This window comes from Piliocolobus tephrosceles, chromosome 14 (assembly GCF_002776525.5).
Source record: "Piliocolobus tephrosceles isolate RC106 chromosome 14, ASM277652v3, whole genome shotgun sequence".
NCBI classification, from domain to species: Eukaryota; Metazoa; Chordata; class Mammalia; order Primates; family Cercopithecidae; genus Piliocolobus; species Piliocolobus tephrosceles.
Window position 1 is genome coordinate 58735441 of NC_045447.1, and position 22525 is coordinate 58757965.

The 22525-nt window shown below is 36.3% G+C and overlaps 1 protein-coding gene and 1 pseudogene across 2 annotated transcripts; both read left to right on the forward strand.

Annotated features, from left to right (window-relative positions):
* The first annotated feature begins 352 nt into the window (after positions 1-352).
* KLHL9 (kelch like family member 9) lies at positions 353-11435 on the forward strand. Of its 2 annotated transcripts, none has more exons than XM_023203871.2 (2): positions 353-2550; positions 11166-11435. In XM_023203871.2, exon 1 carries the CDS (start codon positions 597-599, stop codon positions 2448-2450), a length of 1854 nt encoding a protein of 617 aa, XP_023059639.1. In that variant the 5' UTR covers positions 353-596; the 3' UTR covers positions 2451-2550; positions 11166-11435. The 2 variants fall into 2 exon arrangements, with proteins under 2 accessions (XP_023059639.1, XP_023059640.1); XM_023203872.2 differs by having other exon boundaries at positions 11171-11435.
* On the forward strand, positions 11283-20768 carry LOC111537207 (annotated as a pseudogene).
* Positions 20769-22525: the final 1757 nt, after the last annotated feature.

Sequence of the window (22525 nt, forward strand, 5' to 3'; positions counted from 1 at the left end):
AGCTGTGGAGGCCGCGCAGCCGCAGTAGCCGCTACGGCCGCTCCCACCCCGCGGGATCCTGGGAGTACGCTTTTCCGGAAGGAGCGGATCGGCGTCGGGGCTAGGCCGGTATTCTAGGCCCAAGCCCAGTACCAGGCCTGTGTTCCAGGTCCTTGCTCAAAGACAGGTTGGTGGCCGCTGCGACACTCTAGATACAGCGGAGGGCGCAGCGGGCCGTTGCTGAGGTGCCCGGACCCGCCGCCGAGCGGGCCGTGGAGCCACAGTACGTGGCGGCGCCTCTTCGTTGCCCGAAGCGGAACTGCTGAAGGAGCGGCAGCGGAGGCCGGACGAGGTGAACCGGGTCATTTAACCGCCTTCAGGTGATGAATCATCTGTCTAATAATCAGATTTGAGGTCCACAGCCCTTTGTGGTCCTGCTACAGGGCGATTTTCAGTGGATGACTGACTGGCGTGGCCTGAGGGGTGCCGCAGTGGCTGCCTTCCCTTGATAAGGAAACGAGATTTCTGTTCTTTGTGGACACCTCGTTGCCTGTAAAACATTCCGGTTATAACTTCTTTATCTGGCTTGCATCTCTGTGCAAGAGGAAAGCTTTCACATGAAAGTGTCCCTTGGTAACGGCGAAATGGGCGTCTCTGCCCATTTGCAGCCTTGTAAGGCAGGAACCACACGCTTTTTTACCAGCAATACACACAGTTCGGTGGTACTGCAAGGCTTTGATCAGCTTAGAATAGAAGGATTGCTTTGTGATGTGACTCTGGTACCAGGTGATGGAGATGAAATCTTCCCTGTTCACAGAGCTATGATGGCGTCCGCTAGTGATTATTTCAAAGCTATGTTCACAGGTGGAATGAAAGAACAAGATCTGATGTGCATTAAGCTTCATGGGGTGAACAAAGTTGGTCTGAAGAAAATCATTGATTTTATTTATACTGCAAAACTTTCTCTTAATATGGACAATCTTCAGGACACACTTGAAGCTGCTAGCTTTTTACAAATATTACCCGTTTTGGATTTCTGTAAAGTATTTCTTATATCAGGAGTCTCTTTAGATAACTGTGTTGAGGTTGGACGAATTGCTAACACCTACAATCTTATAGAAGTGGATAAATATGTTAATAATTTCATCCTGAAGAACTTTCCTGCTTTATTGAGTACTGGGGAGTTTCTAAAACTCCCTTTTGAACGGCTTGCCTTTGTGCTTTCCAGTAATAGTCTTAAGCACTGTACCGAACTCGAACTCTTTAAGGCAGCCTGTCGCTGGCTAAGGTTGGAAGACCCTCGGATGGATTATGCTGCGAAATTAATGAAGAATATTCGATTTCCACTGATGACACCACAGGATCTCATCAATTACGTGCAGACAGTAGATTTCATGAGAACAGACAATACCTGCGTGAATTTGCTTTTGGAAGCCAGCAATTACCAAATGATGCCATATATGCAGCCAGTGATGCAGTCAGATAGAACTGCCATTCGATCTGACTCCACTCACTTGGTTACATTAGGAGGAGTTCTGAGGCAGCAGCTGGTTGTCAGTAAAGAATTACGGATGTATGATGAAAGGGCACAAGAATGGAGATCTTTAGCCCCGATGGATGCTCCCCGTTACCAGCATGGTATTGCTGTCATTGGAAACTTTCTTTATGTAGTTGGTGGTCAAAGTAATTATGATACAAAAGGAAAAACTGCTGTTGATACAGTTTTCAGATTTGATCCTCGGTATAATAAATGGATGCAGGTTGCATCATTAAATGAAAAGCGTACATTCTTTCACTTGAGTGCCCTCAAAGGACATTTGTATGCAGTTGGTGGGCGCAGTGCAGCTGGTGAACTGGCCACAGTAGAATGTTACAACCCAAGAATGAATGAGTGGAGCTATGTTGCAAAAATGAGTGAACCCCACTATGGCCATGCTGGAACAGTATATGGAGGCTTAATGTATATTTCAGGAGGAATTACCCATGACACTTTCCAAAATGAGCTTATGTGTTTTGACCCAGATACAGATAAGTGGATGCAAAAGGCTCCAATGACTACAGTCAGAGGTCTGCATTGCATGTGTACGGTTGGAGATAAGCTCTATGTCATTGGCGGCAATCACTTCAGAGGAACAAGTGATTATGATGATGTTCTAAGCTGTGAATACTATTCACCAACCCTTGACCAGTGGACCCCAATTGCCGCCATGTTAAGAGGCCAAAGTGATGTTGGAGTTGCCGTCTTTGAAAATAAAATCTACGTTGTTGGTGGATATTCTTGGAATAATCGTTGTATGGTAGAAATTGTCCAGAAATATGACCCAGAAAAAGATGAGTGGCATAAAGTTTTTGATCTTCCCGAGTCACTTGGTGGCATTCGAGCGTGTACACTCACAGTTTTTCCACCTGAAGAAAACCCTGGGTCACCTTCTAGAGAATCACCTCTTTCAGCACCTTCAGATCATTCTTAGGTCTAAGGTGTAACACCTTTGCAGTACATCATGGGTGATCTAATACTTCTCCTTCAGTTGTATCTTCTTACAGTGATTGGTACAGTTATTAGATATAAAGGTAACTGATGTTATTCGTCTTGTTTGGCTTTTAGTATGTTTATCAAGTGGCTAACAAATGCATTCTGAAGATGTATTTAACATAGCTTAGCTGTTTTAACAAATGAGAAAAAAAGATGTAGAAAAATGTTTAGATGTCTTTTTGTGATGTTACATAAAATTGTAGATGACTGTGGTAAATGTGTGATTATGTCCATTATGCTTCAAAGTCGAGTTTTCATCTTTGACTCCAAAATATCAGAGGGAGATCTCTGTAACCTAAAATTAATGAAAGGTTGCTAAGTATTAATATTAGTTACCTCCCTCTTTTCATAGTTTTTGATATGTCTGTCAACTTACTCGATTGTGTGGTTGCATTCAGAATATTTGAAGTTTCTTATGCAGACAGAAATAATAAAAATATTAATTAGGAAAAAACAGTATAGCACCAAACCAGTATTTGGTACCTCTGTCTAGAGTGAGCAAGAGAGGGAGAAAGGAGAAAAAAATACACAATACAAACATACATGCCTACGCACATACATACATATGTATACACACACATAATTTAAAAATTGATTGGCACTTCAACGATGCTGAAATTTTTAAATTGAAGTTTCTTTCTTCCACAAAGCAGCCGTTTCTATTCAAATGGGAATTCAATACCAGATAATAAATGTTTATATAGTCATACTGAATTTAGATAGATGAGGGCTACAGCATACTAAATCAACAACCAAATTTGTCATGTGACTAAACCATTACTTCATATGAAGCTTACATTACTTTTTTCTGCTTGTATAGTTTCTGTAGAGTACTTTTACACAGATTGGTAAAGTTCAGGTTTCAGAGAATTGTTTTTGTGCAGAAAATTAGGTTCTTTTTTCCACCTTTTTTGGTCAGTAAAACTTAATGAAAAAAGCAAAGAAAAAAATATTCTGAACAAAGCTATAGGGTTTTAAGTTCAGCCTCCCAACTTAGTCATCCTAACATGATTATTTTGCGGTTTGGGGTGATTGCCCTGGTGCTGTTCCAGTCCATGTGCATCCTGAGCTGTGTGAGCTGCCTCAAGGCTATGATCTGAGCAAGCAGGAGATACATTTTCTTCTGCATCAAGTGAGGAAAAATGTGCTTTTGGCCGTGTCTCAAGGACAGGACCAACTTCAGATTCCCTAAGAAGCCAGCTACAGAGCCTCTGGAACACTATGGTCTTACGAGCAGTACTAATAGCAACCTTCAGCCTCTTCAATACCAAGAGTATCCCTACTGGTTGAGAACCACTTGGTAGTTTTTAATGGGACTTTTATCAGCAAATGGAGTTACAGGAATTCCCTGTAATGATTCTGAAGAGGTACTTGTCTGGAATAATTGTCTACCTGAAGAAAAAAATTTTATATATACATATGTGTATGTACACACACACACACACAAACACCCCTATACCTGGAAGATTGTCAGAGTGTAAATCAGGAACAACTTTATTGACAATCCCATAATAAAACTCAGGAACCAAGGCAAAATGAATTGGCTTCTAGGGGTCTGAACCTTACTGCCCATACAAGTGTTGATTCATTTTAATGCTTTTTATGGTTTCTGCACTGGCAGAAATGTTCATATTTTATATTTTTTTTAATGACTCAGTTTTTTATTACTAAAAATAGCACATTTGAGTACATTTGAAAAATATAGAAATTAGAAATTATTAACTTTATTGAATAAGCAAGAAGTGCATCCTAATCCTTTCTTGATTATTAATGAGGTTGAATATTTGTGTATTATGGATAGCTGTGTTTTGATCAAATGTTCCTGTCCTTTTACCCTTCTGTTACCTGTTGGAGTTGCTTTGTTTTTCGTATCAAGTTATAGGATCTCTTTATATAATAAATGTAATTTAACTTGCATTTGCTTGCATTTATTTCTTCCCTCAATCTATTGTAGTTTTACAATGGCAACGCTGTTAATTTTTGAGATCAAATTTGTCTTTTTCTTTTTTTTTTTTTGAGACAGGGTCTCACTCTGTTGTCCAGTTTGGAGTGCAGTGGCACGATCTGTGCTCACTGAAACCTCTGCCTCCCATGTTCAGGCGGTTCTCCTGCCTCAGCCTCCCGAGTAGCTGGGATTACAGGCATGTACCACCACGCCCGGCTAATTTTGTATTTTTAGTAGAGATGGAGTTAGGGGATAAATTTGATATGGTTTATTTTTTATGTAGTATTTCAGTGTTTATTCTGACCTACCAAGGGTGGTACTGCCCTGCTTCTATTTTGTACAAGCTGTTCCTTTTATTGAAAAAAGGTACTTTTTATTACGTCTTATGTCTGACCCTGGTGCTTCCTATTGAAATAAGTATTGCTTTACAGGCAAACTGTTCTATCTATATCCCCCACCTCCAGCTTCACACACCCTGCCTCTCATTCGTTTACTTTCCCATATTCTGCAGTTGACAGTTCTCTTGGTATCATGCAGGTAGCTGACTAATGCTATGCTAATACAGGTTGAGCAGCCCTAATCCAAAAATCCAAAATGCTCCAAAATTTAAAACTTTTTGAGGGCCAACAGGATGCCACAAGTAGAAAATTCCACACCAGACCTCATGTGACAGGTTATACTCAAAACACAATAAAGACTTTTTTGCTTCATGCACAACATTATTAAGCCTATTATATATAATTACCTTCAGACTATGTATATAAAACATATGTGAAATATAACTGAAGTTTTAAGTAATATTGTTTAGACTTGGGTCCCTCCCCCGGGATACATCATGTACATGCAAATATTCCAAAATCCAAAACACTTCTAGTCCCAAGCATTTCAGATAAGGGATATTCAACTTGTACTACTCATTAAACCTGGAGTTTGTTATAGAGAGAAATTTTAGGTGGTTGAAATGATTAAATAGAAAGATTTATTTTCATAAGCTGGTAATTTTTTAAAGAAAGTTCAGACTGGAAAAATATTTAGAGGATAAAAACTAAAAGCACATAAAGCACTCTGTTAACGTTTCTTGTTTCAGTTTTTCTGGTAAGTATTCAAAAATTAACATTTGCTAGCTTTTTTGGTATGTCTATTATATAAAGTACAGGAAAATAAAAGCAAACAAAAAGTAATTATCAGTGATTCCACATGCTGAAGATAATTTCTATTAATACTGAGTATATTATATATATACATACATATGTGCATGCATTTGTCAAATATTTTTCAAATATGCCAGACCTTAGGCTAAAAGCTGGATAATGAAAGCAAATCTACCTTCCAAAGACAGACTTCTATTATGACTTTATCTTATTTTTTAAAAGCTGTATATTAAAAAATTGTAAGGTTTTTTTTTCTAATTATCAAATTCACATGTATTTAGAAAAACAGATTCCATTTTTACTCAGATAAATCCAGACTTAAATTTCCTTCCCACTTGCTAACAGTAATATTTATGTAGTTGGCCTGCCAAGCAAACACATTTCACTCATGTTCAGATTTTTGTAATCAAAAGTTATTTTGTTCTCACTATAAAGGCAGTAAACTCCTACAGGACATTTTTAAACTACATAAATGTACCATAAAGAGAAAAAATCAATGTGCCATCCCCAGCTCAACTGATTATAAACAATTGCTGAAAGATCGTGGGGTAAGTTTAACTCTCTAAAACTTCAGCTTTGTCATACATCTATCAGGTTGGGTGTGGTCAATAATAATTATATTTATATCAGATTTGTAAGGAAATAATATAAAGCGATTAGCGTAAGATATGCACAGAAGCAGTCAGTGAATGATAGTTGTTACTAACAAAATTGTGATTTTATAATCTTTGGCTTTTGCTTCATCTTAATGATTTTCAGACTATTTGAAAGTGTTCAGTGTCTATACTAAATATTTCATTCCACGAACATGCCAAATTATTCCATTTCCTTATGTGTAGATATTTAAATGTCTACCATAAATTTTCACCAAAATCAAGATGTAATATTCTTACATAAAACTTTGCCCATATCTACTACCCTATGATAAATGTTAAGTAAAATCTGAATCATAGGGTCTTAAAATGTATTTCCAGGATTATACCAATATGCATTGTTAGCGGAACTGTGTTCAGTAACTATTTCAAAGGAAATCTTTGCAGTTCTAGTTATTGTACTGTTTGGATTTACATATCTTTAATTACTACTTACAATTTCTTGTTTATTGAGCATGTGTATTTTTCATACATAAATCATTTGCTCCTGTCTTTTGCTTTAATTGTCCTCTTTGCTATAAATACATTTTTATACTCTATACTTTTTAATTCAATTTAATGTGATCAAATATGTTCATCTCTTTTGTATGTTGACCTTTTGGTGATATTTTTGTTTTTTTAATTTGATGTGTGTGTGTAGTGGTGGTGGTTATTACATAGTACTGATGTGGTATTACTTGTTCTTGATCCTATAGCTCTATAGCTTTGTGATTACTAGTTCTTGACATGTTAGGGTGGCATCTACTGCTTGTCTCCTCTTCAAGTAGCTTTTCTTTCTAGTTAAAATGAGGATGAGTTTTTCCTTAAAATTAATAAAATTTCCTTTTTATATTAAGATTAATCACTCATTTTTTTTTTTTTTTTTTATATGAAGTCTCACTATGTTGACCAGACTGGTCTGGAACTCCTAGCCTCCAGTGATCCTCCTATTTCGGCCTCCCAAAGGGCTAGAATTGCAGGCGTGAGCCACTGCACCTGGCTATATTAAGATTAATCTTTATTCTCTTATTTACAGAAAGGATTTGCCCACTTGTTTTCTGTGAGCCAAAAAAACAGTTTTTTTCCTTTGTAACATAGCGGAATTAGTTGTTTTTTTTTTTTTTTGTCATTTTTTAATGCTTTCTTGAATAATTTTTTTTTATCATTAGGTGGTATAATTATCCCAGTATTTTATGTTGTTATTATTGATACAACTTTCTACCAAACTTTTGGCATAAAATCTAATGAATTTTTTCAAATTATCCAATTTTTCCGTAACTACTTTTTGAGTATCAGCAATTCAATAGAATTGCTGAATTTTTATGCTTTAAAAAAAACATATAAAATCTTTATCAATTTAGAGTATTTTTCTTCACTTCCAATGATCTTTTTTCAAGTTGAGTCTTTGAAATATACGTGTGTGTGTGTGTGTGTGTGTGTGTGTGTGTTTGTATTTCTGCTTTGAATGGAATTTTGTTATGTTATATTCTGAACTCTTGGTAGAAGTAGGAAATATGTGGTTTTAGCATAATGGTTTTCTGTCTACCGACTCTTATTGATTCTTCAGTTTTTTGGGTCAATTCTCATATTTTCGCCTGAAGTAACCATTATCTGCATATTATAAAAGCCAATTTCATATTATTTGTTTAATATGAAACATTAAAGCATGGTTCATACTTCCAGCAAAATTATAGTAGTGACCAAGGAATTGTGTGTTATGTTTAATTTTAATAGGGGTAATTCTAGTTTTAGAATTCCTTTGTTACAGGGAAATATCCTTGATCTTGTTCATGAGGTTCCTCATTAATTAGGAGTCTTAAAAAAATTAGGGTTGTATATCTTCATTACAAAATGATTTCTGTACCAGCTGATCCAAATTTTTCTTAGTACCATCCATGGGCTGAAGGAAAGGCTATTTCTTGGCTATGTGAACAGTGTGTCATTACCCATTTCTTCATTTATTTAGTAAAATTTGTTGAGATGACAATTTAATTTTTCTCACGTCAAATACTGAAGAAGAGTCTGTTTTTTAATTGTTTTCAACTTGGGTTAGAAAGCACTCATATATCGATGAGTGCATTGTCAATTGGTATACAGTTTAGAATGCAATTTGGCAAAAGCAGTAAAATGATCTTTCAGGTTTCATGCCTTTTGGACAGTAAGCATATTTCTAGAATTAATAAGTGACAGAAAATAAGCCAGAAATAGTCATCGCAGCATTATACTATTTGCTTCCTAATATGACCACACTAGACCTTCCATTAAAATGTTTTTAAATGGATTTTTAAAGATTCTTCCCACCTTAATTTTGATACTTTATCTACATCCTCTAGTATTCAATTGTTGAGCATATATTTGAATGACTGGATGATGATTAGAATAAAAGACTTAGATATCCATTAAGGATGACTGAACACAGAACTGTTGAATTGTGTACATGAGCCAGATGCACTAGTACACAGAATAGGTAGTTCCTCTGTAACAATCTCAGAGCAGCTGCTTTCCAGGGGCTAATGTTATTTTGCCATCTACTGGTTGAAATTAAAAGTCTTTGTTTAGCTAGATTACAGAAAATATATCTCCTTTATCAAAACAACAGTAATAACAAAACCCAGAAATTTTTATAGCACATGTGAAAGTTCAAAGTTGGCAGCTTATATAAATTACATAAGTGAATATTAAAAACCTTTGGTAATTTTTTGGTGCATGGTAGATCAAAGAGAAGAATTTTTTTTATATTACTTAAAAATACAGATTTAAATAGCTATGACCTTTATTTTATTTATAAATTCATACACATTGAATTTTAAAATCTACAACATTTCATCTGGATTCTAAGCATTCATACCCACTACTTGCTTTTTCCTTTGAGTGGATTCCCCATACCATTTTTATTTTTAGTTTTTAGCAGACAGCCTCATCACAAAGACATGTGTAGAATAAGTCTTTTCAACAGCAGAAAGGATGTAATATGCTTTATATCCAGTTATAAGTAAATATGACAGCCTCATAAGAATTAAGAAATGTTTATATTGGTTTGCTTGTGTGGGTATGAGGATCAAATCATGACTTCCATAGCCACATAATTTTCACCTGGCCAGCCAGAGACAAATACACATAAGCATATACATGTGTTTGATGTAAAATAGCTTTTGGACCAGCTGATCCAAATTTTTCTTAGTGCCATCCGTGGGCTCAAAGAAAGCCTATTTCTTGACTGTATGAACAGTAAGAATGGCATCAACTACCCATTTCCTCATTCTCCATGTTATTGTCTCAGAACAAAATATTCTTATACACCAAGCATTTTTCCCTCAAGATGGATGTGTATAACAGGTGACCTCTTAATAGTGCCTCCTGAAGGATATCAAGAGTGCACATATCTTTTCTACATAGAACTGAAGGAGCAAGATTCAATTTCATGCACTCTTAGCTCAAGATGTGTATAAAGCTGTTGACAGCAACCAAGTAACCTAAACTTCAGAAGTTTTGTTGTCTAGAGTGCCTTCTCCAATTGTAAGTCCAAAGAGTATGTCTAGCTCTTTACTGGTCCATCTTCAAAAAGGCTATTACAATACAGCCTTACAATCTCTTATAATGGAAGTTTATCATTCTTTGCTCATTTCACCCAAGTGCCAGTCAACAGAGTACATGTTTGTGTGTGGTGGGGATGGGAGGCAGGTCTAACTTCTACTGATTCAAACAGCTTTGTCTTACTTAAGGAGTATACTTTATCACTTAGAAGTCAAAAAATTCTTCCAGCCAGGAATTAGTGATCCATTAAAACTTATTTCTAATTCATGTTAAATCATGAACCAAAACATAATATAAAAACCTAATTTGAGTCAGTGTAATGTTTATTTCTTCATACTTCATTTCTACATACTAAGCAGTGTTTACTTCAATTATTACTCTCTCCATCCTTCTCCAGATAAGAAAATCACAGATTTCACAAAACCTTTCATATATGTATATACATATACTTGAAGGCATCAGTTAACTCAAAGATTAAGGAAAAAGAGTTTTTGTTTTACTTTTGTTGTTGTTGTTGTTGCTGTTTGTTTTTTGAGATGGAATTTCACTCTTGTCACCTAGGCTGGAGTGTAGTGGTGTGATCTCGGCTCACTGCAATCTCCGCCTCCCAGGTTCAAGCGATTCTCCTGCCTCAGCCTCTGGAGTAGCTGGCATTACAGCCACCTGCCACCACCCCTGGCTAATTTTTGTATTTTTAGTAGAGACGTGGTTTCACCATGTTAGCCAGGCTGGTCTCAAACTACTGACCTCAGATGGCCACCCTCCTGGGCCTCCCACAGTGTTGTGATTACAGGCGTGAGCTGCTGCCCCCAGCCAGAAAAAGAGTTTTCTAATTTTCAAGGCTGACTCTACATTAATAATCCCTCCCATGCCCTGGACTAGCTGTACTTTATCCTGCAAGGGGAATAAATTATGGATTCCGTTGGTATGTCTATTTTGTTCACTTCTTGGGCTGCAATATCGACACTTCCCATTCACCGTTACCACTTACCTAGTAGATAGTCTAGCCACTTACAACAGGTTCATGACTACCATTTGGGAATGCCTCTCTGAGACCTAGGAGATCCATTGAAACTCAGCCCCCAAATTCAATGTCACTTTCCTTTTGATATCTGTAGTTTCATCATCTATCATAACCATGCCTACTCATTATCTGTAAAACACTCTTTCTACATTAAGGGATACTCTCACATTATGAATTCTAGTTGTGGTTGTTTTAAAATATATTCACAAATTTTCTCATATTCTTTTCTTTCCTCCTTTTGACTTACGTGTTGGATGTAGTGATTCCCATCTAACGAATACAATGAAACAATGGTGTTTAAATTATAGACTAGGTCATAAAAAATTGTGCACTTCCTCCATGTTTATCTCTTTATCACTTCCTCCAGTACAGGCCAACTGCCATGTTGTGAGCACATACCACATAGCTCGTTGGAGAGGCCCACGTGACTGTGATGAAGAGCTGAGACTCCCTATCAGTGGCCATGTGAGTGACCCATGTTAGAAACAGATCTGCCAGCCCAAATAGAGCCTTCAGACAACTGCAGCCCCAGCTGGCATCTTGACTGCAACTCATGAGAGATTCTAATCCCACCGAAGCTGCTCTTGAATTATTGATTCACAAAAACTGTTAGGTAATAAATGTGTGTTGTTTTAAACCACTGAGTTTTTGATTAATTAATTATGCATCAATGGAAAACCAAATCACCAATGCAGGCAAGATAATGTACATTTCAAGCCTCCCTTGTAGATAGGACATGGGCACCAAGAAAGACTTGCCAATCTGGAGCACCTGCATGAGCTTTTGATCCTAAAGTGTCCACAAGAAGATACAGGCTCTGCATGGTGTTTCTGTATTTGTTGGCTGAGTTGTTGACTTTCTATGGTGGAAGGTTCAGGTTTTAGGAAAAGAAACGGCATCAGAGAATGGAAGTTCTGTCTAGTTCTTACTAGAGCAGCATCATCAACAGTGGGTTTTTACATCTGGACAGTTCTCTGGTTTAATTTTTGATATTTTTGTCTGGAGGCTTAGTCTATAGCTTGTTTCTATAGCATCCCAAAAATTCAGCAAGCATCTTAACACCTCTGTTTAGTCATCAGTCTTACATTCAGCTTTACTCTTTGCTACAACCTAATAAATACCTTCCAAACCTGTTACCCATCTCATTGGGTACAATAACTATGCCCTAATGGGTCCACTTCCCACCTTTCTAACCAGTATGTGCAAGCAAACCCCAACCCAGTTTTCAAAGGGCAGCTGTAAGAGTTTTCTAATATGTATTTGTTGACATCAATTCATTGCTTAAAACATCTCAATATTTCTAATTATCATTTCTGTGAATCATACTCCCATAATTGCTTGCAAAGCCTTTTACAATGCAACACCTGCTTCCTATTCTAACTTCTGCTTTCTCCCTCCCTCCCTTCTACCTCTACATATTTCTAAACCTTCTTCACTGTTTACTCCTGCATGTGCCCTCTGGCCACTACACATTCACTTCTGCCGTTCCCTGTTTCTGACCGTTTGAACATCCCACATTTACTTGGTTAACTGCCACAGGTCCTTGAGATGCCAGCTTAGCAGTTACTTCTCCTGGATGCTTTCCCTGACAGAAAAAAGTCCTACATGCTTCCAGAATCTGGTACTTGCCCTGTCACAGTCATTAGCATCACTTTAATTAAATGCTCACTTGCCCACATCCCACCGGACTGGAAACTCTGTCATTCCCTGAAAGCAGAGAATGTGTCTACTTTTTTTCATTGTAACTGGCACCATCCACAGAGCCAGCAAATAAAAGGTATTTGCTACTTATTTGAAGTTTCAAGGTGGATGATTCTGTATTTCACTTTAGTTTCTAGTTCATGCAACCGCTGAAACTGAATTAACAGTCATCAGATATGACTTCTCTAAGAAAGCATAAGTAAAACTGAATTCATTTGAGCTGGCATAATCTATTATAGTGAATTGTTCATCTCCTTCATGGCCCTAGGATTCCTACCTACCTACTTATTGTTTAGAACTGTCTTCTCAGGAAGAGTGCGCCACTAAAGAAAGTAAAGTCTTTATTTAACTTGCCAATATATTCACAATGACAAGTAAATTGCCTGGAGCAGAGATATTTAAAATGATTTATGAATAAATGAAATTAATGTTCCTTTTGGATTTGAAAGCAGATTAAAGATTTAAGGGCACTTTGTGTCTCTTTGAGGGTTTGAGTAAGACCTGACTTTTACTGTAAAGATTTAAGTACCCTCTCCATCCCCATCAAACAAAAGAAACCAGAAGGCAAAGCTGACCATATTTATACACAAATTTTGAAAATACAGCAATTATCGTTGGATACATTTTAATTATTACGAACTAAAAATGTAATTTCTCCGTATTCAAAAGTACAATTTTGCCAGGTGCAGTGGCTCATGCCTGCAACCCCAGCATTTGGGAAGCTAAGGTGAGTGAATAACTTGAGGTCAGGAATTTGAGACCAGCCTGGCCAACATGGCAAAAACCCATCTCTACTAAAATTACAAAAATTAGCTGGGCATGGCGGTGCATGCCTGTAATCCCAGCTACTTGGAAAGCTGAGGCATGAGAATCACTTGAACTCAGGAGGCGGAGGTTGCAGTGAGCCAAGATTCTGCCACTGCACTCCAGCCTGGGTGACAGAGTGAGACTCTGTCAAAAACAAACAAACAAAAAAGTACAATTTCTTCTTATTGTTGAAACACAGTCTTACAAAAATGACTCAATACATTGAAAAATGAAGCAGAAAGTCTTTGAATTGAAAGAATATTTACAAGCTTGAAGCCACATAATCAGTAGATGAGACCCAATTGACTGATATTGGGTCTAAATATAAGTTTCCTTTCCAAACTCCTGGGATTTCCGATGAGCCTATTAACACAGAAAAGGCGTTTATTGATTTTCCTTTCTTAATTTGCAGTCTGACAGTGTCCCAGGCACAACAGATGTGTTCTTTCTTTCTCACATAGAGACTGATTCCTTGTGAATACTCCTTCACAACCAGGCTGGAATTCTCCTGCTCAAGGTCTCTTTGATTTCCTATACCCAAACAGGTCTCCAGAAATTCTAGCTACTGATCAAGCCCAGTGAAGAATTTCAGTTCTTTGTGCTGAAAACGTTGGAGATCTGCTGGATCATCTCATGAAGAACATTGGTGGCCTGAGCCTTTTGGAATTTGGTGCCATTCAGCTGCTCCAGGAGAAAATTAAAAACATTCTTGTTCTTCAGACAGGAAGAAAAGAATGATTCTCCCAGTTTGGTGCAGAACTTTGAAGGTCACCTATTTATGGCAGCCCATGGCTCTGGGCTAGGCCACAGCTAAGGGTGCAGAGAGAACTGCAGAATATCATCCTCAGTGTCACTAGGGAAGAGTTTGGCAGTGTCATTGGTGGGATGCAGCTGGCTAGGTCATTTGAGTCTTTACCCGCCTGTCTCAGCACTTTCTTGTGAGATTCTTACATAACCAGATTAGGATTTTCAGTTTTTGTACTTAACTTTATTTCCACTTTGTTCACCTTCTCTTCTATTTACGGGTCTCAGATAATGTCATGACCTCAACACTTCTTTTGTATTATGACAATGGAAATTAAACACACTCAGAAAATGGCAGAACTCTCAATCTAATAGGATATACACATCCAAATGAGACTCACTACTGAAATAAAAACCTATGTGAGTCTCAATCTGTGTCTCTTTTAAAATTCTAATAATGGTGCTTAGAGGTTTCATCTTGGACATTTTTACTTCTTAAACTGCACTGAAATACATGTTTCCTCACTTCTCTGCATTTCACTTTTAATGAACTAATACACTAGATTTGATTTCTTCCACCTTTCTTTACAAGAGCCACAGCTCATAATCTGTAGATAATGGTGGCATAAAACTTGAAAACCCAGGGTTAAGTCATCCAGTTGTTTTTATTCTGTCACTAAAAATGTCTTTACTGCATATATGTGACAGACAATAGGCTTGGCAATTTGGATTAAGAGATAAGTAAAACAGGATGATAACTACCCTCCATGGATTCAAAGAATGGCATTTAAGACATGATTGTGATTAATTAAACACTAGCATGCTCAGTGCAGCCAAGAGGAAGAACTAAAAGCTAATAAAGAGGGAAATTGGGAGGCAGCAGAAACTGCCACTTTCTGACAAAATCTGTGGCTCCTGGGAGCTTAAACAACATCAGGTTTTCGTTTCCTCTTCTGCAAAATTGAGACAATTTTAATAGTTGTCACATAGGAAATTGAAAAGATTAAATAAAGTTTGCAAATTACTGGCTGAGAATCTGAACATGGTAAATGATAGTTACCTTTAATTTCAGTGTAATAAATAGCATAATCCTGTGTATAGTCCACATTTCACCAAATCCAGACAAGAGAAGCTTTGATTGCAGCTCCCCTGACATTCCTGAGCTCTAACACGTTGATGTCCCTCAAATGGAAACTCTAGGAAAGGGGACTGTCTGTAAAACTGTGAAGGAGTAGAGCCCAGGTTTCCATTGTCAGAGTAGTGCCTTGCACAGAAGAAAAATTGTACAGCTCCCGTGAAGCTTGTTCCAGGGAACCAGTGTCTCAGCAAGTTGTGACAGAAAACGGCTGCTCTGTAAATAGTATAAATAAATAAAATAATCCCTTTACTCAGATTCAGTTAGTTTCAAATCAACATTGATGATTATTTTTAGGCACAAGTAAAAAATATTTTGTAAACCATTTTCCCAGTCTTTACAACTCTTTAATTCAACCCTAAAAGAAAAAGGTGATTTGAAACTAACTGAATATAGTATTATATGGTTACCTATAGATATATACAGAATATACACTTACATATTTATACATATTTAAATATATATAAAGTAAATATTGTAATCAGTATATATGTTATAATTCCATATAAAGTACATATTGACGCATATATATTAAAATATACAAATGTATACATATTTTTATACATTATATTTACATATGGATTTTTAAATGTACAAAAACATATATAAGATATATAAATATATATTCTTTTTTTTTTTTTGAGGCAAAGTCTCACTCTTTTGTTCAGGCTGGAGTGTAGTGGTGCTGTCATACCTCACTACATCCTCAAACTCCTGGGCCCAAGTGATCCTCCCACCTTGGCCTCCCAAATAGCTGAGACTACAGGTGTGAACTACCACACCTGGCTAATGTTTTATTTTTTGGTAGAGATGGTGTCTCCTGTTGACCAGGCTGGTAAATCCTGGCTGCAAGCAATCCTTCTGCCTTGGTCATCTAAAGTGCTGGCATTATAGACTTGAGCCACCACACCAAGCCTATATATTCTTTATGTATATTTAAAAACATATGCTTAAATTATGTATACTTTTGTATTTAATAATATACAAATTTAATATATTTTAATATATTAAGTATAATTTAATAAGCATATATTAAATTATATGATATTGTCAAAGTGTATATAATACTTAAAGCTGTATATACTTAAGTATACATAATTATATTTGCACATATTAAATACAAAATACATAATCTAAAAATGTAATATATGTTTAATATAAGTATATAAGCTTACATAAAATTTAAGTGTATATAAGCATATATATACATATATTTCTGGAGGGAGGGGGATTGGAAATGGGACTGTCTTGATTTTCAGCCATGGAAAACCACAATACTAAATTGAAAAAGCAAAAGAGAATATAGTCATGTATAAAGAATGAGAACATTTCCAGGCAAAAAATTTGGCCAAGGACTCAAATTGCAAAATCTTGGTTTATCTACCTGAAATGGCATTCTGAATACTACATTCCATATTTTGGAAATCAAACTGGAATGGATGTTACTATCACATGTAAAATGGATGGTGATAACAAGGTCATTCATATTTTCTGTGTGTGATGAGAACACAGAAATAATTACAGGATAAGGATAGGTAACTATCACGTCTAAGACACACCAAAAAATGAAAGGCTGAAGTCAAACTTTGCTCCAATTCTATGCTCATTTTTGCCAAATTACTTCCCACCTGTGCAAACACTTTTTCTTCCAACCCTTTTTCTTTAGTTCTATCCAGGTATTGCCCATCACGTCAGCTCTGTTTCTCAAAGCAAGTAGGTAAAATTAACACGCAGTAAACTCTGCTGGCCTACAACATAAAAGGTATCAAACAGCTGGCAAGTCAAATGACTCAGAGCCTTTTCACATCTCAGTCCTCCTACTCTAATGCACTGGACTCTCCTCATTTCTCCAGAAGCGCTGCCGTTTTCTCCTTTAGTCCCTCTAGTGAGCCCTTCTAGATGTGGTCTCCCTGAGCTCTGAGACTTAGCTTATTGGTTTCATTCTTATTTAGCTCATGTCTCTAGCCTTGTCATGACTTAGTCTTACTTAGGCTTGTGCCAAACAGAAATCAAAAGCCTTATGGATATTTGAACAAAAGGGTAGACATATGCTGAGCTTTTCAAGGAGCTACTTATTAATATATTACTAGGGTGAACAGAGTTTTACAAGTACATTTAAGTTTATGAAGATACGTTCTCAAGAAGACAAAACTAGTATATAACATGTGTAAGTAAATTGAGGCCTTTCTTAATCATAATGCAGCATACCAGGCATAAGCAAATGAAGGAGAGGAAAAGGAGATGAAAAGAAGGACAATGCCATGCTTTAGGCGGGACTGGACTTAGAAAATATTGATCAGAGTCTAGAAATCAGCTTTAGCATTTATGGCCAGAAATATTCCAGAAAGCATGTAAGAGCTGAGGATTGAGAGTCTAATTTTCTGGATTCCAGCTGTGGCTTCACAACTCAATAGCTTCCTGTGCTTCTGGGTTTTTCTTTTGTAAATGGGGAAAATAGTGCAACCTATCACTATCTGCTTTGGTTACTGATACCTCTAGTGACTAAATAGGGCTGGATACATAGTAAATATTCAATAAATATGAAAAATGAGGGTATTCTTCATTAGATAAAATTAGGATAGATTTTGTCAGTGCTAAGAACAATATATGATTGATAAGAAACACTAAACAATTTAGGTACTTACTATTCTTTTTATTAATGTTATTTTTAGTATCTTTATTAAGTTTAGGGAAGTTTCCTTTGACATCATCTATTCCCTTTCTTCTTATTAATATTAAAGCCATGACAAGAAAAATGTTGATCTTCTGAGTTTATTTACCAGTGCAAAAATTAATTATTAGGGGTGCAAACTAATAGTAGATATTACAATGGCTTATGACCCTTCAAAGCTCCCCTCTAACAAAACCTTGTCTCTTAGTACTTATGTTCTTTCATTGGATTTTCTTGTGTATCACATGAAGATCATTGACACCAAGGGAGAACTTGATGCAATTACACTTGTCCATTCTTCAGAGAGAATATTGTGCTTTCACAAATTTGCCTTTTTTGTGTACAACGTCTTGTGTGTGGTGTGTCTACCACAACTGTCAGTTAAGGCTGAATTCACCAAAATACCCACTGGAACAGTAATGATTATTTCTCTTCAAGCCCATTTCCATATGCTACCTTTGATCTACATCCTTTTTATAATTTTGCTTCTGCTCCTTTCCATCCCTTAATGTCCATCTTGCCTGGGCTGAATGTAGCAGGTTACATTTTGTCATTTTTTTCTCCAGTGGGATATTGTTGCCATTCTTACATTTTCATCATATTAACTTATACATTTGTTTTCTTTTTGTCCCCATTAATTGGGATGCAAAAAGCAACAACCTTTGATTCCTATAAAAAAGGAAATGAGAAAGATATATGGTGTCTTACATGTTATATAGAACAACTGTACTGTCCATTTATACTATTTACATACCATTATTGATATTTGGAAGAAAGATGAGATGTTTTTAAACTCAATTAGGATTGGAATGTCTCAATGGAAATTTGAGACTTTAATGTCAATAAATTATTTTTAATCAATTGAAGTTTTCTCGATTGTGTACTGTCATTAGGGATGAAATTGCTCCCAAAGCTGCAAAAATTAATTCCTGGCGTTGTGAAAAAGTCATATATATTACAATGGCTTATGATACTTCAAAGCTTATCTCTAGCAAATCATGACTCTTTATTATTTATTTTCTTTCATTTGGGTTTTCTTGTGTATCTCATGAACAGCATTGACATTGAGTTCGGGGAAGATACACAAAATGAATGCAAGACCAGAGCTACCAACCTATGTGGAATAGATGGCTGCCATTAGTGGACTTTCTCTCCATTATTTGCTCAATCCCAAAGTTATACCATGAGATATGTCCTCCATTGGCATATGGGCTGCTATTGGCTATCTTACTGATGTAGGTTATGTTTGATCCTCAGTGCTTCTGAATGTGTGATAGACTTTGAGAATAAAATTATTTAATTCTACTAAAGTTATTCAATACATCAATACTTAAGTCAAGGGCTGAAAAAAATTTGATTATACCTAGATGAATATCTATCAGCCAGTCAAGTTTTAAATTATTTTCTGTATGAAGTAGAATTAAAAGTTACATATACTACAAATAAATATTGAGAAAATTATTTAGTTGTAAATAATTTTTAGCAGTTTTGAAATAATTTAAAGTGTTATATTGGTATTATATATTTTTATAGATTGCAACTTTGTATATATAAATTATTCAATAATACTTATATCAGTAAATAAATTATACTAAAGGTTACTTAGAAAATTAAATTTTAAGGATTCAAGTTAAATGTCAGTAGCTTTAAAATTCAACTTTTAGCTTAAAATTTTATTTAGTTATTCATAATTCTACATTAAATTAAAAACCATATTTTCTACTTTTTCAAATGTATAAAATGCAGATATAAATGCAACATATAAATACATATACAATATACATGTGCTATTATCATGAGGGAATCAATTAGGTAAAATGATCTAGCCCTTGTGCCTGGGAGGTTGTCAGAGCAGACATCATGAGATCCTTCTCTTCATCAAGGCTCTGGAGGTAAGGAAAGGGAAGGCAATAGTGAAAAAAAAATGGCTGAGAAACACTAGTCTAAGCCCACATAGACAGTGCATAAAGGAAAGCAAAAACAGGAGTAAAAAGTAAGAGAGGGAAATTCAGAAAATGGAAACTAATATATTCCCTATTTAAGGTTATGCACAAAGCAAGGTCTTCAGAGAACCTAGAGCCCAAGGTGCAGAGTCACCCATGTCAACAAGCCCAGCAGCATCTGCAACATCTGTGATGGCCTTGCCCTTTCCTTTACTGATGGCCCTGGTGGTGCTCAGCTGCAAGTCAAGCTGCTCTCTGGTCTGTGATCTGCCTCAGACCCACAGCCTGGATAACAGGAGGACTATAGTCCTCCTGGCACAAATGAGGAGAATCTCTCCTTTCTCCTGTCTGAATAACAGACATGACTTTGAATTTCTTCAGGAGGAGTTTGATGGCAACCAGATCTAAAAGGCTCCAGCCATCTCTGTCCTCCATGAGATGATCTAGCAGATCTTCAATCTCTTCAGCACAAAGGACTCATCTGCTGCTTGGGATGAGACCCTCCTAGACAAATTCTACACAGAACTTTACCAGCAGCTGAATGATCTGGAAACCTGTGTGATGCAGGAGGTGGAAGTAGGAGAGACTCCCCTGATGAATGAGGACTCCATCCTGACTGTGAGGAAATACTTCCAAAGAGTCGCTCTCCATGTGACAGAGAAGGAATACAGCCCTTGTGCCTGGGGGGTTGTCAGAGCAGACACCATGAGATCCTTCTCTTCATCAAGAAACTTGCAAGAAAGATTAAAGAGGAAGAAAAGACTCATTTATGTTATAACACAAGATGAATTGAATCAAATATTTCAGATGTTTTCGTGAGTGTTAATCAACATCCTGTTCAGCTGTACAGGTACTAAAGACTTACAGATGACCATGCAGATGTATCTGTTTATTTAACTATTTATGCAACTTAAATTATTCTTGCTCACATAGCATGTGCACCTTTATACTGTGAATTATGTAACAGAAATATGGTTTTTATATTTACTTAATATATTTTACCTTGTTTAATAAATGTTTACTATAGAAAATTTCTCTTATTTGTTTAGTCTTTAAATGAAACCCTAAGCCTGATTTTGCAACCTGATAAAAGTATAGGTGGCACAATTCATTTACTTGCCATTATTATATTCAAGTTATAAGTAAAAATGGACTCTGTCTAAGCCAGGTTGTATGCTGCCTCAGGATATCTAGGAGAACATAACAAATACAGTTTTTGCTTTCTGATGTCTTTGATTTTTGTAGGGAAAAATCCCTACAAATAGTAATTGTACTTAATATCAGTTATGTTAAATACTATAACAAAAAGAAAGATCAATGAATTTCTCTCAGCAGAAAGTAGACTAAGGCACGTAAGGCAATAGAAACTAATGCAGAGATATCCTCTATAAGTTGACTGGTAGAAATCTATGTGCAAATGTGCACTGTCAGTTTGTTATGTGAATTTTCAATTTACAAGAAATGCAACTGGGGGAGGTTCATATGTGATAACTGAAAGCCCACAAATGGAGGTGATCATGTGGGGAGAGAGTGTAAAGTGAGAAAAGTACTTAAATTTGGTTCTGAGAACCTTCAACCCTTAAAGGAAGGGGAGAGAAGAGCCACAAAGAAAACAGGTGGAATGGCCATATGAGACTATGGACAATGAGAGAGAAAGGTGATGAAGCGTATTTAAGAAAATAAACATGCTTAGAAGAGTAGTCATTGGATTAATGAAGGGTGTGGATTGAAACTGCCCACTGCTAAGAATGATGGTTTCCAGCTGCATCCATGTCCCTATAAAGGACACAAACTCATCCTTTTTTATGGCTGCATAATATTCCATGGTGTATATGTGCCACATTTTCTTAATCCAGTCTGTCACAGATGGACATTTGGGTTGATTCCAAGTCTTTGCTATTGTGAATAGTGCCATTCTTAGCAAACTATCACAAGAACAGAAAACCAAACACCACATGTTCTCAATCATAGGTGGGAACTGAACAATGACATCACTTGGACTCGGGAAGGGGAACATCACACATCGGGGCCTATCATGGGGAGGGGGGAGGGGGGAGGGATTGCATTGGGAGTTATACCTGATATAAATGACGAATTGATGGGTGCTGACGAGTTGATGGGTGCAGCACACCAACATGGCACAAGTATACATATGTAACAAACCTGCACGTTATGCACATGTACCCTAGAACTTAAAGTATAATAAAAAAAAAAAAGAAAAGAAAAGAAACTGCCCACTGCAATGGAAAAATAGATGGCATTGGCAATTGCAGTGACAGCTGTTTTGGTAGATTTAATCAGCAGAAACCATAATGAAGAAGGTGGAAGTGTAAATAAGAGAAGGTAGGGAGAGAAGAAGGAAATAGGATGAAATCTTGAAAAAATGTAGGTTATTTTTTCTGTACATAGATTTTCCTTTTCTGCAATATTTTTTCTGGATAGATTCCATAGAATTGATGTAGTGACAAATTATATGAATATGCTATATATACTTATAAATCATGACATTTAATAATTTATAATTATAATTTATTATTATTTTAAATAATACTACCTTGAATATCAAAGCTGCTCAGTTTTTGTTAATTTGTTGGGCTAGAATATATAACTAATTCAATGAAAATATTAAATTAATACTGTTAATATAATGGTTACTGGAATTATTGGCTTTATTAATTACATTACATAATTGATTTACTAGTTTTACTGCTGCTCTCTGGTGGATG

What these genes read in the sequence shown, in the direction of transcription:
- KLHL9 (XM_023203871.2), top strand. Translation starts at nt 597, where the DNA reads ATGAAAGTGTCCCTTGGTAACGGCGAAATGGGCGTCTCTGCCCATTTG.